General features: G+C 49.1%; 1 protein-coding gene across 6 annotated transcripts in view; it reads left to right on the forward strand.

Moving 5' to 3' along the window:
* Positions 1-17,053, forward strand: part of MDGA1 (MAM domain containing glycosylphosphatidylinositol anchor 1) — a 544,714-nt gene that overhangs the window by 489,338 nt on the left and 38,323 nt on the right. For 5 of the 6 annotated variants that reach the window (XR_012801245.1, XM_075598786.1, XM_075598783.1 and 2 more), the window contains 2 exons: positions 6,853-7,005; positions 14,665-14,817. Coding sequence is in view for 5 of the 6 variants with exons in the window: in XM_075598786.1 (XP_075454901.1) it covers positions 6,853-7,005; positions 14,665-14,817 (306 nt within the window). In the remaining variant the exon portion in view is untranslated. Of the gene's footprint in view, positions 1-6,852; positions 7,006-13,377; positions 13,551-14,664; positions 14,818-17,053 lie in introns of those variants that run through there. The other variant, XM_075598788.1, reaches the window with a different exon arrangement.

Below are 17,053 nucleotides of genomic sequence, written 5' to 3' on the forward strand. Positions count from 1 at the left end.
ACTCACCCCGGGTACCCGAAAATAGTGTGAGTAAGCCGGGGAGAACTATAGGCCACTGGTAACTCTGTCCCCAGACCTCCTGCAATTAAACTGACTCGCTTTTCACCCCAAAACCCCACCTAAGACTTAGACTCCCAAAATTTGGAGTCTCTGGGGTACAGGGAACAGAGAAGGGAAACGTAGTCTTATTATTTCTGTCTGCATTGTTTCCCCACACAACTTCCCTTTGACTCAGTTTGGGCTCTAGAGAGTCCCCCCAACCTTACCTATGGTTGGGTACCCACAAACCATATACTGTTTGTGGGGAGCCCTGGCACCAGTTGGGGTACCCCCCTTAACCTATGGGCTCCCTCAGCTAAAGGGATGCATAGTGATCCCTTTGCCTCATTCTCCTTTCTGGTCTGTGCTGAAGCAGGGTACCCTAGTGGTGAGTCGCGTCTACGTTTCCAAGGGGAGGTATTGTCGGGACAATGTGCTACATGTATCAGAGAATCAGGCAGGACTCCCTGGTACATTTGTCGGGGACCCGGTAACTTTGCATCCCGACCCGCTAGGCACATTCTGGCAACGGTTCCTCCGCAAAACCCCCCTTGAAACTCATACACCAACAATCCCCGGTAGATTGCATGCCCGGAAAGGGAAAAACACAAAAAATGGGTTTATTACATCTTCCAAGTACATACATTGCAATGCAACACCATACTGTTACTGGGCCCAAGAGCTAACTCTCTTGGACCCTTATACTCGGCCAGGGGTAAAAAGGTGGGCTTGACCTTTATTATGCAGCCTGGTCACCCCCTCCCGTCGCTTCTAATACTTACCTTCTCCATCGCAATGCCTTCCTGCAGTGTCCCTCATCATGGCGTGACGTCGCGTTGCCATGACAACAGGGCGTCATGAGGCGTCACGTTGTTACGACAACAGGACGCCCTGTGGCGCCGCGTTGCCATATCGACGTTGTCCTGGCAATGCGACATCACGCCATGATGAGGGACACTGCAGGAAGGCATTGCGATGGAGAAGGTAAGTATTAGAAGCATTAGAAATGTATCTTCCAAATAAAGCTGGTGGGGACCTAACACAATGAGGTCCCTGCTGTAGTAACCCTAAGGATGAGCGTTGCTGCCGGTGTAAACGCTCGCTCACCCTTTCCTCTGAGAAGGTGGAATCGCTGGTTGTTCTGTTGCTCAAAACCCCCCGTACCGGTAAATACAGATGTAACAAAACTCACCGTCTCCGCCGTTGAAAAAGCAAAAGTCTGCGGCGCTGGAGACCGTGTCTGCCGCGATCACAGTGTGGGGGGTTCATGCTTCCGGATGGGATCCCCATCGCAGTGTTAATCCTCCGGTGACATGATCACCGCGGTCGCGTGACCGTGCATGGCAGCGGCACGGAACATGGTAAGGCGTCTGCGGCGCTGGAGACCGTGTCGGCAGCGGCACGGAACATTGTACGGTTAACTACATCAGTCCCGTGTGAAAAGGGAACCGTGCACGATGCAAAGCCGCACAGATGAAGACGGCGCACGCAAACGTCCAAAAAACCAACGTAGCACACAATTAAATCAACGCGCGGCCATTGTTTTCGGTGAGAACGCCCAATTCATATCCGTTCTAAGAAACAAACCCGTACCCCCTCACTGGCAGAGGGGCCACCAATGCAGCCCTGGCAGTGAAGGCGTTAAACATGAACCACTGCAATACATTACATGGTCTGCTGGCAGTGAAAGGGTTAAGCACTGCAAACTGATATTACCAGCGTGCAACTGCTCGCGGTGCGCGAAACGCATTGGTGTCATGTTAAGCATTTTTGTCTCCCAGATTTGGTTGCCTGCAAAATGTGGGGCATTTCTCAGAGGGCGTATAATGTTCCTAAATTAGGGCATTTTCAGCAATATCGCCAGACAGCGAGCGAAATGCAGTGTTCCCTAATTATAGTCTCAGCTTTAAGCGAATTTAGTGATTTTAGAAAATCAGCATATTAATAATAAGCACATAGGAATATTACAGACACAGTCCCTGCCCCGCAGAGCTTACAATCTATGATGTTGGTGCCTGAGGCACAGGGAGATAAAGTGACTTGCTCAAGGTCACAAGGAGCCGACACCGGGAATTAAACAAGTTTCTCCTGATTCACTCTCATCGTCGTTATTTGCCGGGTCCGTGTCTTTGAGCCACTCCAGCCTATAACGGAAGTTTTAATGCACAATAACGTCATGCTCGGCGAGTACTCTGCGGGACGCTGGCTGAGCTGCGACTTTCTTTTTTTGCGGCTCGATAAAGTCCAATTTTGCATGGCTGGCAACGTCACCCGAAGCCTCCCACCTCTCCAGCAACTGCTCAAGGAAAGAGGGAACCCCTCTGCAGCCTGGGAAACAGGCCGCGCCGAAGAACCCAAACGCATCGGCGTGGGACGCACCATTGATCGCAGGCCCCTGTAGCGCTGAAGGGCTAAGCGCTGCAAGAGGGCAGGCGGCTGGTATCAGCGGCCCGACCCGTGAAGACGCCCGTCTGTCCTTCATCTCCAGCGGTGGCACCTTTCTGCTCATTAATTCCAAAGGGGACTTTGCATTAAGATTTGAAAAAGGTCATTTTTCGCTTTCTCATTAGGAATAAATGAAGTGGAAAGGAGAGGTCGTGCCTTATTTGTTAGGAGCTTAAGTGGTAGAACGGTCATTAGAAGAAAGCGCTCGCACTTATAACCACCAACCTCCGAGGGGTCTACGTCTCTACATCGTTCTTGTTATCTTCCCTGAGCTGGGGGGGGGGGGGGGGGTGTTCCTGGAAAATGACACCCCCCCCCCCCCCGATCTTTCCTCCCTGGTTCAGAAAATATTTATTTTTTTCTTCCCTTATCATTCTAGATTGTAATTAATTAAAAGCAGCTGTCAGCTATATCATAGTGTAGTAATATAGCCTCGCCACACTAGTGCAATGTATATATGCTTCAATATCCAAGAATATTACAAAGGCTGTGTGTATTAACCCAATTACTGTGAAGCGCTATGTACATTTTATGGCGCTATACAAATAAAGACATACATACATACAAAAGGAAAGGGCATTGGGACATGTTTTTGGAAGCCAGTTGTGTCAAACGTTAGAAAGCGTTTCTTCCGCATGTCGCAGAATTTTAGCCTGAAGCTGTTTCAGAATTTCGTTTTTTTTTTTTTTTGAGCAATTGAAAGGGGAGATGAATGATGCACAGAGATGCACAGTAGTTTGATAGATCATATTATAGCCTGCGCGCCCTATAACTCCTCCCTAACACCTCCTACTGACACTCCCTAGCTGCAAGCAGAGGCGGGCGGGGTAACATCAAAGAATATGCGTGGATACATTGACACAGGAAGAAAATGCTCCGTTTTGCCCCACTTCCCCTGATACACAGGGACTTGGGCAAAAGGAAATTTGGGCACAAATCTTCCCGATCGGCTGCTTTGGCAGGTAGAGAAGTCCCATTGCCACCATTATATATCCTACTGGTCTCCAACTTTATAAAGAATACAGAACCCTTTGCAAATGAACTACAGTAGTCCTGTAAAATATACTATCACTCAGTGAAGGCGCCTGCATTTTTATTTACACAGCTTTCTGTGTTTTTGTGTAATTTACAACATTGCAGGGTACTATTTAAGAACCTTATTACATTATTCCTTTAATAAATGGGCCAAGAAAATGTAATTATTTGAGTCTTTGTACAGTCTCTAGGCAAAAAATGGAGCCATTCTGTGGTAAATAGCTGATGTTATCACTCACGTTAAGTTGAGATAATGCGCAAAATAACGCGTGTGTTGTGTCATTGACTATTGCTTTCAGTAGCACTATGGGTAAATAATGGAACACATTGTGTTAACGGTGCACAAGCGCCGGCTACATCTGTACGGGGCAGTTGTTTTGACCCCAGCGTTCTCCACTTGATACATAATACCCCGTTGTGTCTTGCACAATAAAATACCGTATCGGACATTACCACATTTTCCCCCCGAGACCTCTGGTATCCTCTTACACAAGTTTCCATGGAACTAAAGTTGAGAACCAGTGATCCGATCTATCCTCTCACTGTCACAAGCAAAGTCAGCCGCCATTTTAACATCCCATTTATATTGTGTAAATGTCATGAATAAATATTTGCCGAACCAAAGATTTTATGTACAGTACTTGGGGATTTATGTATCATAGTCTCTCACCTGCAAACTGGAGCAAAAAGTGGTGCGAACAATAGCACCAGATTGATTTAGTAAACATCCGATTTAGTAGCACGGTTGGGAGCATTGGAGAGTTTTTTCTTTGATATGAATGTACAGTACTGTATATCTTCATGTACATAGTGCTGTCCATGTGCATAGCACTTTGCAGCAGTAACACACAGTGATATAATAGCAATACGCGCTTCATACATAGTAGACATTAGGAAATGGAGTTCCTGAGCTTACAATCTAAGCTTACATACAATGCTCACTTTACAGCCTTAATACTCGGATACACAATGTTCTGAAGTCAGGGACAAGCTTGTGCTGTTTATGTACAGTAACATCTGTGCAAACCTGGTGTTCACATTGTTCCAACGTTTGACGTTTCACCCTTCCAGTCAGGTCACTCGTGTATCAGCTTGTGGTTTGGGGACTGTCAATAGGAGAAGTTAGGAAGAAGTTACATGATGTGCATCAAACACACGAGACACATCTGCGCGCCTGCGCATCGCTTTTCCTCTCCTTTGTCGTCATCAGAAAATCAGCCAGATCAAAGGTGCTTTAAACTTCCTCCCTGAACAATTTAAGCCAGACGTAATATTCCCGGCGCCCGGCACAGTGTCCGCTGCCATGGAGGTGCAGGGGGTCCATGCTTATGGAGAATTAATCTTCCGGTGCCGCAACCGCCGCGGCTGTGTGACTGCACGCGCCAGCCGCGCCGAACACAGTAAAGCTGACTAAATCTGTAGCAAGTGTTCTTACGTGCAGCGGTGGACACGTTTCCCACTAGTGGGAACCAGCCATGCGGGAAACGGACGGGTCTAACGTGCCGGGAAATTTAATAACGAGCTCCACATCTACAAGAAATGTGAAGACATCATTCCTCTGTGCCGGCTTTGCCACAGTTTTGCCGCTGGAAAACATTAGCAAATTTACCCTTTTAATTTCAGCAGCTAAAATTCTACAACTATTTTGAAAACAATATAAAAGGTGTCGCTCTGCTAAGTGCTTTCTTTATTTTGTGCCACCCTTATATGTTGGATTTTTCCACTGCACCATGACAACCTGTTAACTCCTTTGGTGCTGAAGACATTGTCGGCCACAGTGGCTTTGAAGGGGTCACGGGAAGGTCACTGAACGTCTCGTGGTGCAGGCAGTATTGTTACGTTTAATTCATGCTTAGCCCACGGTGTTTAGGGCAGCGGAGGGTTTTATCGCTCAGTGCTTCAGCTCCTGTCCTTTCAATTTAGACCTGTAAGGCTTAAATCACTGGCTGCTCTCGTAAAAAAAAGTGGTGTCCTCAAAAAGCTGTTTGATGGACGTACTTTCAATCTGCCAGCGCTTATTGATCGTTCTCGTACTTCAGTTTATCTTTCAATAGATCTTGTTCTGATGCTTTTTATACCTCATTTTGTTTTTATAAACTACTAATATTGTTATTAAAGTTTCCGATACTCTATTAGGCTGAACTTGGCCAGCACTCCAAACTGAGCAGCTCCAAACCACAGATAGTCCTTTCTGCCAACATATAGTCACAGAGTTGTAAAGTAACATAGTGGCACAAAGTATTACACGAGGAGGAGGGGGTAAGCTACCCGATTAAATGGTTAGGGTACTTCCATCCAGACCCTGAAATATGGTTGGTCTCTCTCTTTTTCTCCAACCACTATTTCAGGGTCTGGGTGGGAGTAACGCCCCGGGTAGCTGAGACCTCACGAACGTTGAGTTACATCCCTGCGTTAGGTTGAAGGGTCTGTGGTAATGGATTTTTGGGGAGAATGCCTCTATAACATTACCACTAACAGCCGTTATACTCAACGCAATGCCCTTTCTGGACAAAAACAAGACTTGGCCTATCCTTAGTGAGTGGCGAAGATATACATTAAAGCTTAACGAGGCGCTAACCACCTCGTTAGGGCACTAACGGACCTTTGTGTATCTGTGCAGGAGGGGGTTATTCACTAAAGTCCCCCAGCTACAAAACCGGGGTACGGTTCTCTGCGCAGAGACTTTTATAGACCGTTACTTATCAAAGTTTCTCCGCTGGCAATAGGAGATAAAAATAGTGAGAAAAAAACCCACAGCCAAGTTTAGCAAAGGAAAAAGAACCCCATTATTTTGTTGTTATTTTTCTGAAGTATTGTTTTTTTTTTGTTAATCCTAATAATTTCTGATAGTTACGTTTTCCCAATACCGGCCCAGATTTTCCTCCGGGAGAATGATAATAATCCCTGATGAAATAGATGTGTGAGAGCTGATTTGTATGACTTTCTGTAGAGGGACACAAGTTGGAAAGAATATCGTATACATTCTGCATGGATTTACAGCTCCATTTCCATATAGTCACCAGTATTCTGAAATAGAAGCCTACGTCGTGTTGTACGTATATTTATTTATATAGCACCAAGCAAAGCAGGCATATTACACAGCACACACTACGGAGCAGAAACAAATAGGAATAATGCATTATACAGTATATATATAAGTAAGCAGTGGTTAGAAGGAGTTCCTGCCACACACAGCTCACATTGGAAGTGGATGGTGATGCACACACAGCATTCCTAGTTTCGGTTGAGAGCCCACTTGGGCAGGCGCAGGCGTGAAGGACCCCTCCAGGCAGCTGCCCCTGGTCACAGCCCGTGTACTCTTGCTGTTCGCAGATAACACGTGTCGGTTTGAGGAGGAGAAAATCTGCGGGTTTGTGCAGGACAGCATGGATAATTTCGACTGGATCCGGCAGAACGCGCTGACGCAGAATCCCAAGAGAACGGCCAACACCGGGCCGAGCACCGACCGCAGCGAGACGCCGGAAGGTAACCGTTTCCTGGGCTATGTTTAACACGGCAATCTGCGCGTTGTTTTCGTATATTCATCATCTGAACTGACGTGTCCTTTGGGGCTAAAGCGCACCGCGTAAAGCCGTGGGGGTCCCCCAAGTTCCCGAGGCGTAAGTGCTATCCTCTCACAGACCAGAATGCAGGAGAAAATATACGGATGCAGCATTATCGGCAGTAAATTCACTGCTCGTCACCCCAAGGTCCAGGTGAGTTTTTTTTACCAACAGTTTTAGAGTTAATTATGGTGTAACGCAAGACCTGAGGGGCCTTAGGGATATCCAGATCTGGGGGCGGAGGGGAAACTGAAAGGTAATAATTAAAATGGAACTAAATCTGTGCGACTGGAGTTAAATACATTTTTGGAACGTGCTAATTAATTGTGAACCTTCGACGGCCTCGGAACCTTTACAGCGCCGAGTGACATCAGACCATTCACGGAATTCCGCACGCGCCTGACTGTAAGACTCCACGCCGCGGATCGGAGGATTAAAATCCGCCAGCGGGTTGCGGAATTCGCGGACGCATTGTTAAAATTCCCCTGCGCATTGTATCCAACGGCGGTTTTGGATTAATCCGCGCGGATTGAAACTGTAACAATCCGTCTGCGGATTTTACCCGGCGGAACGGATTTATAATGGCAAATTCGGAAGAATCCGGGGAACGGATTTGGACTGGGTCATCCATCTCTAATCTTAAGGATATACCTGCTTCAGCACAAGAGGCTCCATCAGTGGCTGAGTCGTTGACTCCACCTTAGCCACCTGTGCTGAAGCAGGGATATCCTTAAAACCTGACCTGTCGGTGGCCCTTGAGAACTGGAGTTGGCCGCCCCCCCGGCCCTAGTGAACGAGGCGCCGTTTCGGGCTAAGGATCGCCATTTAATCAAGGGGTGAAAAAAGGAGGTTTAACCCTTTGCTGTCCGAAAGGGGATGGTAACGTAATGATATAAAGCCGCAGAGTCTCACTTCTACGGAGATGCAAACGGCAAAGTGCCAGGCCAGGCAGAGCCATTAAACAGCACTTCACTGTTATTATCTGCTAGCGAGAGAGACATTCATAAAATATCAATAAAGAGCAGCGCGGACGGTGATTACTTCTCCGCCTTTACAGTCCCCGCTTAATTTGCCCTTGTGTGCCGGCTTTGTGCAGAACGCAGAGCTGTGCTCGGGCTGTTCCCGGTCACCGCTGGGCAATAACTGGGGACACACCGTTACCTTGGGTGTGATAAGTGGGGGGCCTCGCGAAAAGAACTCGTTCATTTGGCACGAGGCGCGATGAACGGGTCCCGCGAGAGGATTTCTAGGCAGCTGGATTGTTATACGCGGTGAGATTTCTTTCTGGGACGTGTTACATGCCCAATAACAAAATTATTTTCAATGGTAAGCGTGTTAGAAAATGTCAGGATTCTTTTATATGATCGGAGGGAGAGGGGGTAGGGGGCAGGGGGTATGGTACCTTTTATTGGACCAACTAGTAGTTGATGTGTCTCTCGAGGTCCTTCATCGGGGCCCTGAGACATTCGAAAGCTTGTAACATATCAAGTACTTGTTGGTCCAATAACAGGTACCATACCCCCTACTCCCTGTCCCTCCTGTGTTACTCCATGGTTATTCAGGTGAATGTTAATAGGATTTATTTACATGTTATTCAGGTATATGTTAATATTATTCCTTTATATGTTATTCGGGTATATGATAATATAAAGGAATAATATGTTATTCAGGTATATGATAATAGTATTCCTTTATATAACAAGGGTGACCCAGTAAGGAATTGCTTAATGTTTTAAGAGGGTGCTGTCACGGGAGACCAGGCTATTTACACCTTTTTACCAGGATCATTCATTGAGCAAAACAAGGTAGAGAAATAAATTGTAATTTATTCGGCATAAATTCACATACACACAATGATACACAACATACAGGCGAAAAGACACTTACTGGGGGTTTGGGGTCAAAAACTAGACTTTCCTAGGTGCAGGGAACTCTATGGGAGAGTTTTACCCTGACCGGGACTTAGCCCGGAATCTCCTGGAACCCAAATCGGCGTAAAATCCCATACGCCACCGCTACATTCTTGTCCTCGGAACTTGGTCCCTCCTCACCGCGAGTCAGCCTGGAACTCAAATCGGCATGAAATCCCAGCCACGACCGCTCCGTTCATTTCTGAGAACTTGGGCGCAAAAGTCGCGACTTAGTCTCAGGCGGGCAGGCTTTTCAGGTTTGAAATCGAAGCCGGTTGCTTTGCTATTTCAAACAGAGCAACTTTGAAAAGTCCGCCCGCACTCTTTTGGCTCTGACGCAAGGGAAACACACCATCTGATTGGCTCACGGCTTCTTACAGTATTTCCTGCTTCATTCATAAAATAGAAGCAGAGCGGACAGCCAATCAGTGCGTGGAAACTTTCTCAAGCAGCCAATCAGAGCCAAGCCAAGTCAGCGGGAAATTTGAAAAAGCCAAGAGACATGCCCAAGCTGCCACATCTCCCCCCAGCTATCCCAATGCCACCCGCTGGGCAGGCGCCCCTAGGTCTGGCACAACAAGTGGCATCCCGGAGGACTGCCATTGATCTCTGGTTTCATTGAACTGCCTTTCCCCGCTAACCAAATTCTGTTGACTCCTCTGGGCATCCTCTGGCTGCTTTGAACTCCGATTTCCAGCAGACATACGGCGCGCTGACAGGCACAGACTGCGATATGCGGTCTGTAGGGAGCCGGGAGGGGGGTGGGAACGGGTGGGGGGGGCGCCTCCATGACATGAGAGGGCGGGACCATCACACAGCAGCACAGCGCTGCAGCTCCTCAGCTGCCCCTCAGCCCCAAAGCAGCCCTCAGCCGCTGCAATTGACCGCTCCCTGCGGTCTGTAGGGAGCGGGAGCTGGGGGCGTAGTTTGAGCGGGAGGCTCTCGCGCTTTCCCCCCCCCCCCCCGACCTGTCGATCCCTCTCCCCCCTGTCGGTCCCTCTCCCCATGTCGGTCCCTCTCCCCCCTCCCTCCCCCCTCCCGGAGCAGGGTCAGTCTGCGAAACGGGCACCAGAGGAGTGGGGGGCGGCGCTATGCATGGCTGCACAGACAGGGGAGCCGCCTCCCTCCCCATAGCCGCCTCCCTCCCCGTAGCCGCTCCCTTCCCTCCTCATTGGCTGACTGCCGCACCACGTGACGCTTCAGCGCTTCTCATCACAAGAAGCTTGCAGCATCGGCCGGCTGACGCCAGCGGGGACCTTCAGACTGGAGGAAAGGAGCTGGTGGCCCACGGCCGCAGCGGGTTCACAGCCTAAGCCTCCGCCGCTGGGAGCCTGCGGTGAGCTCGTCTATTTGAATACAGTGCCTCCACCTGGGAGGGATCATGGCATAGCTGGATACCCAAATACAGTAGCTAGAAATACGCACACACAAGCATAGTGTAACAGGTTACTAAAACACACCCTAATGATAACAATAACCCCACACAGTACCCCAACACAATACCCACAATACAACGACCCACAAAATGTTCACCACCCCCAGTAGGGTTCCCCCAAAGTAGTGAGGGTGCCTGGGCACCTAACCATCTTGGTGTCCACAGACAAGGTCCACCCAAAGAGTGTGTGTGGAGTAGCGCTGCCACTTGTGTAAGGCCGTTGGTGCAAGTGGGTACCTCTTCTGGTCTTGGGCCAGACCAGGACAACCTGGAGATGATGGATCTGCAGGACCGCACTGTGAGCCCATAACGCGGGATCTACCGGATCCTCTCTCTCCTCGCCAGAGGCGTCCGCTGAGGGAGCTTCAGCTGGAGTGTCTCACTTAAAGTCAATGGGGTGGCTTGTGGTCTGAGCCCAGACCACAGGCCGCAACTCACCGCATGGCGACCGGTCACCGGTGTACTTAGCGTGTGCTAAGGGGAGCGTCCCTATGTGGGGGCCTTCCCTACAGCACAACAATCTACTGAGGGTCGGGGCCTAACTGGGACCTGTTGGGGAGTCCAGCATAGTCCGGGAGCCACAGACACCGGACACTACTGACACGGGAGCCCAGGGTTACTGTACACCTTTTACCAGGATCATATATTGTGCACAAGATAATGATATAAATTGAGATTTATTCACAGAAATAGGCATACACACCGTGGAACAAAAAATACAGGCAAAAAGACACACTTACATGGGGACTGGGGTCAAAAACTAGACTTTCCTAGCTGCTGTGCACTCTAAAACAGAGTTTTTCTTTGACCAGGACTTGGCTACAAACGTCCTGGAACTAAAATCGGCTTGAAATCCTAACCGCGACCGCTATGTTCCTTTCTGAGAACTTGGTCCCAAAAAGCTGGACTTAGAATATTTTCCGGGCAGACTTTTCTGAAGGCGGTGCTCTGCTATTCACGCAAGAGCACTTTCAAAAAGCCCGCCCGTCCTTCTGGCGCTAAGAATCTCTCCGGTGATTTGGCTTATGGGTTTCTTATAGTATTTTGGAGTTCATTCACAAAATACTACAGCCAATCTGGGCGTGGGAACTTTCTCCTCAGCCAATCAGAGCGATGCCGATCTGGAAAGCCGGGTAAGTGGGAAATCTGAATCTGCCAAGGGACATGTGCAAGTTTGCCACCTCCATCCCTCACTATTCAGTATATGGTATTCCGGACGACTTCCATTCATCCCAGGACGTGGGTACTTGAGCCTTTACCTGTTACCCAAATGGTCTTCACACCCCTGGCATCCTCTGGTGGCTTTCATCTCCGATGTCCTGCAGACTTACTGGCACCTAACTTGGTAGCCCTGGCAGCCTGTCAGAACATTGGTTCTGAAAGCCCCAGCCCATTTACCGTACACAACAGTACATTTTATATTTAAAACACAATGTTAATAAAATATACTGTTATATCTCCTCAGTCTCTGGGTATGGGGAATAGAATAGAAAGCTGCACTTTATTTTCTACTAGCCTTTATTCCCCACACACTGTCTCATAGACTTGGGCTGGACTCTAAGTGTCCCCTCACACCCTTATACTTATGGTTGGAGTGCCCATGAACCCCCAATACAGGTTCTGGGCTACCTGGGCATTAACTGGGTATCCCCCGTAATCTAGGGACCCCTCATAGTTACAGGGACACTTTACATCCCTTTGCCCCATTTACCTTTCTGGGCTGTGCTGAAGCAGGGAACCCTAGCGGTGAGTCGCGCAAGCGTTTTCAAGGGAAGATTATTGCCGGGACAATGTGCCTACGTGTATCCGAGAACAAGCATGATTCCCGGGTACATCTTTAGGGGAACCGACAACTCCGGCCCCCAACTAACTAGGCTGACACTTCTTGAACCCTTACATACGGATCAGGGGTAACCATTCATGGGCTTCACCTTTATTGAGAGCCTGCTAACCCCCTACCGTCATATCTACCTTCTCCCTTGCTGTCCCTGCTCCGACTGCCCGCTCGGCTGCCTTCGCGCCAAACTGTATCTATCTGCCAGCCCCTAAGGCTCCTGGGACATGTAGTCCCTTGTGGAGTCGTGGGAAAGATGTCCGCCGCAACTTTGGGCCACCTCTTTCCATCGCGCACAAAATGACGCCCGCGAATCGGCACCCTCAGGGCGTGGGCACGGCCGCCATTGCACATGCGCAAGCTTCAAGATGGCGGCCCCCACTTGCCGGGTAAGCTGCGGAGCTCTGGTGACCTGGTCGACCTGCAGCCTTCCCCCACCCGCCACGGAGGTGAGAGGGGACCCGGCTACATATGCATAAAAACGGCACGTTTTGACATCTTAGTTTTAACTCGATTTGTGGCAGTATCTCCTGGAAAGCATCAAAAATCGCAGCTAAGGGGGAGAGGATGGGGGAGGGAGGAGACGAGATGGGGGGTGGGAAAGAGAGGAGAAGCGGAGGGAGGAGAGAGGGGACGGGAGGGAGGAGAGGGGAGGGGGTAGGCGAGAGAAGGATAGGAGGGAGGGAAGGGGGAGAGATGAGAGGAGGGGGGAGAAAAGGGGGTGGAGGGAGGGAGGGAAGGGGGAGAGGAGAGATGAGGGGGTGGGGGAGGGAGACCGACTGAGATCTGTTTAGAAGTGGTCTTAGATACCCCCAGGCATATTAACCAACAGTCCATATTGTGATACAAAGATATTTTTGGAAGACACCTGAGAGTAATACTGCACCTGGAAAGTATGCAAATAAAACAAATGTTAAAAAATATTCATATTGTCCCCAAAAAAAGCAGTTTTTGCATGGTTTGAACATATGATAACTGTTTAATGTATCCAGTGACATGCTATTCCATGAGAAAAATAGTCTAATTAATAGCTACTTAGACAGCAAGTTCCTTGGGGTCCGGACATTATCTATTGTATCACTTTCTTTTGTTATTCTCTCCCCTGTGAAACATCAGATTGCGTATCAATAACAGATAAGCGAGCTCAGATTGAAACCTGCCACCCATAAGGAATCGTCAGTACAGATGTAGCTAGGCTTACTGTCCCCAGAGCCGCAGGACAGAAACCAAATGCTGTACTGTAGTGCCGACAGTTATTCCAAAACAAACCAGTGGCAATCACCAACAAGACCCAGGTACATGCTGAAACATTTCACGTTTTAGAATTCTCGTTGTCTCGTCTGTACCTCCGGGGACAGTAAAAGCTACGTCTGTCTGCTGCTGACTGGGATCCCGCACAGGGAATCTCTCCCTCCCGGGGGAAGCCATGGCTGCCTGCGGAGGTTGTGCAGACAGCAGCCTCCTGCTGAATGGGATCCCGCACAGAGAATCTCTCCCTCCCGGGGGAAGCCGTGGCTGCCTGCGGAGGTTGTGCAGACAGCAGCCTCCTGCTGAATGGGATCCCGCACAGAGAATCTCTCCTTCCCGGGGGAAGCCGCAGCTGCCTGTGGAGGTTGTGCAGTTAGCAGCCCCCTGCTGAATGAGATCCCGCACAGGGAATCTCTCCCTCCCGGGGGAAGCCGTGGCTGCCTGCGGAGGTTGTGCAGTTAGCAGCCTCCTGCTGAATGGGATCCCACACAGAGAATCTCTCCTTCCCGGGGTAAGCCACAGCTGCCTGTGGAGGTTGTGCAGACAGCTGACTCCTGCTGAATGGGATCCCGCACAGAGAATCTCTCCCTCCTGCGGGAAGCCGTGGCTGCCTGCAGAGGTTGTGCAGTTAGCAGCCTCCTGCTGAATGGGATCCCGCACAGAGAATCTCTCCTTCCCGGGGGAAGCCGTGGCTGCCTGCGGAGGTTGTGCAGTTAGCAGCCTCCTGCTGAATGGGATCCTGCACAGAGAATCTCTCCTTCCCGGGGGAAGCCGTGGCTGCCTGTGGAGGTTGTGCAGACAGCAGCCTTCTGCTGAATGGGATCCCGCACAGAGAATCTCTCCTTCCCGGGGGAAGCCGCGGCTGCCTGCGGAGGTTGTGCAGTTAGCAGCCTCCTGCTGAATGGGATCCTGCACAGAGAATCTCTCCTTCCCGGGGGAAGCCGCGGCTGCCTGCGGAGGTTGTGCAGTTAGCAGCCTCCTGCTGAATGGGATCCCGCACAGAGAATCTCTCCCTCCCGCAGGAAGCCGTGGCTACCTGTGGAGGTTGTGCAGACAGCTGACTCCTGCACAGAGACTTCCTCCCGGCAGAAGCCGCGGGTGGGAACACTGAACCGGGCTACATCTGTAAATCACCTTCCTTCTTCTTCCCAACAGGATACTACATGTTCATTGAAGCCTCTCGGCCACGACTTTCTGGAGACAGAGCAAGACTCATCAGCCCCATGTACAACGTGACGACGAGGTCTCCGTATCAAAAAATACCCTACTGTGTCTCTTTCTACTACCACATGTATGGGAAGCACATAGGTGAGCATCACCGGGGTTTCATCGTCCTATTAGCTGTGCACGTGGCCGTGTCTGTCTGTCTGTCTCTCTCCTTTTCACTGCAACTGATCTTACACGTATCACGCTTCTGTATTTATTTAATTCCTGATGTATATGAGATTTCCATATACAGACGTAGCGGGCTTCCTTGGAATTCCCACACTGCCTCGGAATATTACACAGTTTCTATAGGATTGAGGGGTAATGTTACCACACAATACTGCAGTATCCCCAGCATACTGCAACAAAAGAGAACTGGGAAGCCTGCTCCTTATGTACAGTATGTATGTGACCAGCCACCCGTACAGAAAAACATGTATAGTAAAGTCTGTGTGAGCAGGGAATGTATTTAACTGTATGTACTGTATATCTTTATATAATGCCCACAGTGTACTCAGTGCTTACAAAGAGACATTACAGTACAAGGAATTATAATACAATAGGTGCAACAAGCAGGATCAGACAATAGGAAAGGAAATCCCTGCCCCGCAGAGCTTTCAATCTAAGTGGTATGATGGTGGACTTATAGAGACAGTAGGTGAGGGGATGAGTGCAGTAGATGGCAGTGCTTGGACACAATGGCAGGTAGGAGAGACTGCCTAAAAAAATGCTTCTTTTAAGAGGTGAGCTTTTAGGTTTGACTTGAGAGAGCGTGCGTGGCGTATACTGAGTGTGAGGGAGGGTGCTTGGCGTATACTGAGTGTGAGGGAGAGTGCTTGGCGTATACTGAGTGTGAGGGAGGGTGCTTGGCGTATACTGAGTGTGAGGGAGGGGGCTTGGCGTATACTGAGTGTGAGGGAGAGTGCTTGGCGTATACTGAGTGTGAAGGAGGGGGCTTGGCGTATACTGAGTGAGAGTGCTTGGCGTATACTGAGTGTGAGAGAGGGTGCTTGGCGTATACTGAGTGTGAGGGAGGGTGCTTGGCATATACTGAGTGGGAGGGAGGGAGATTGGCGTATACTGAGTGTGAGGGAGGGTGCTTGGCGTGTACTGTGTGAGGGAGGGTGCTTGGCATATACTGAGTATGAGGGAGTCCTACAGGTAAGGGACAGTGAGGGAACAAGATTTAACGCGAGAGAGAGCAGTAGAGGTGGAAGGGAGACAGCTATGGGTGTAGCGCAGGAGACCAGCAGGGGCAAAACGAGAGACCAAGGCTGGTACTGTATGTTGTAAGATGCAGATGAGTGGAGAGCCTTAAAGGTAAGGAGCAATTTAAGGAGGAGATGAGCAGAGACTGTCCTGGGAGAAATTTTAATTATTCTAGCAACAGAATTTTGGATAGATTGCAGAGAGAAAGTTGTGAGGCCGGTAGGCCTGTTAGCAATATGTTACAGTTATCCAGGCGGGAGAGGAGAAGGGCTGTGGCATTAGAGTTTATGCAGCAGATTAACAGGAAAGGGCGGATCTTGGCAATATTACAGAGAATGAAGGGGCACATTTTTGCAATGCAGTGAAAGGAAAAGGAGGTGTCACATGTCTCGCCTAAGCAACGTGCATTGGGGACAGGATAGATGGTAGTACTGTTTACTGTGATGGGAACCAATTTGTTTTACTTGATTATATAAATAACCCTGCCCATATACCTAACTCTAATCCACAGGAGAAAAGTTGCTTGTACAGAAGATATTGCCAGAGCCGGGTTTTCTGTACACACCGCCCTAGTCGGAAGTTTAAACAGTCATTGCAGTGACGGATCTAGTCTCTTACAAGAAGGCTAAAACTGTACATTCATTTCTAATGCCAGTCCCGAGTTTTACTACAAATTCTTCAGGGTGGAGAATTAATGGAAAGAGTTCAAACATTCTTGGGATAGATATAAGGGTATATTAAATATGACAGATGCCAAAGGATCTGCCTGCGCCCAAGGGTTCTCAAGGAGTTAAGCTCAGTAATAGCCAAACCATTACATTTAATTTTCAGGGACTCCATTTCCACAGGCTCAGTACCACAAGATTGGCGTAAAGCAGATGTGGTGCTTATATTTAAAAAGGGAGCTAGATCACAACCGGGGAATTACAGACCTGTAAGCCTGACATCAATATTGGGGAGGTTTAGTACGGGATAATATTCAAAAATATCTCATGGATAACAAAATGATTAGTAATAGCCAGCACGGATTTATGGATAAAAGGATAGATCATGCCAAACTAACCTCATTTGTTTCTTTGAGGAGGTAAGTGGGAATTTAGATCCGGGTAATGCGGCTGATGTGGTCTAC

Source organism: Ascaphus truei, chromosome 4 (genome assembly GCF_040206685.1).
Source record: "Ascaphus truei isolate aAscTru1 chromosome 4, aAscTru1.hap1, whole genome shotgun sequence".
Lineage (NCBI taxonomy): Eukaryota > Metazoa > Chordata > Amphibia > Anura > Ascaphidae > Ascaphus > Ascaphus truei.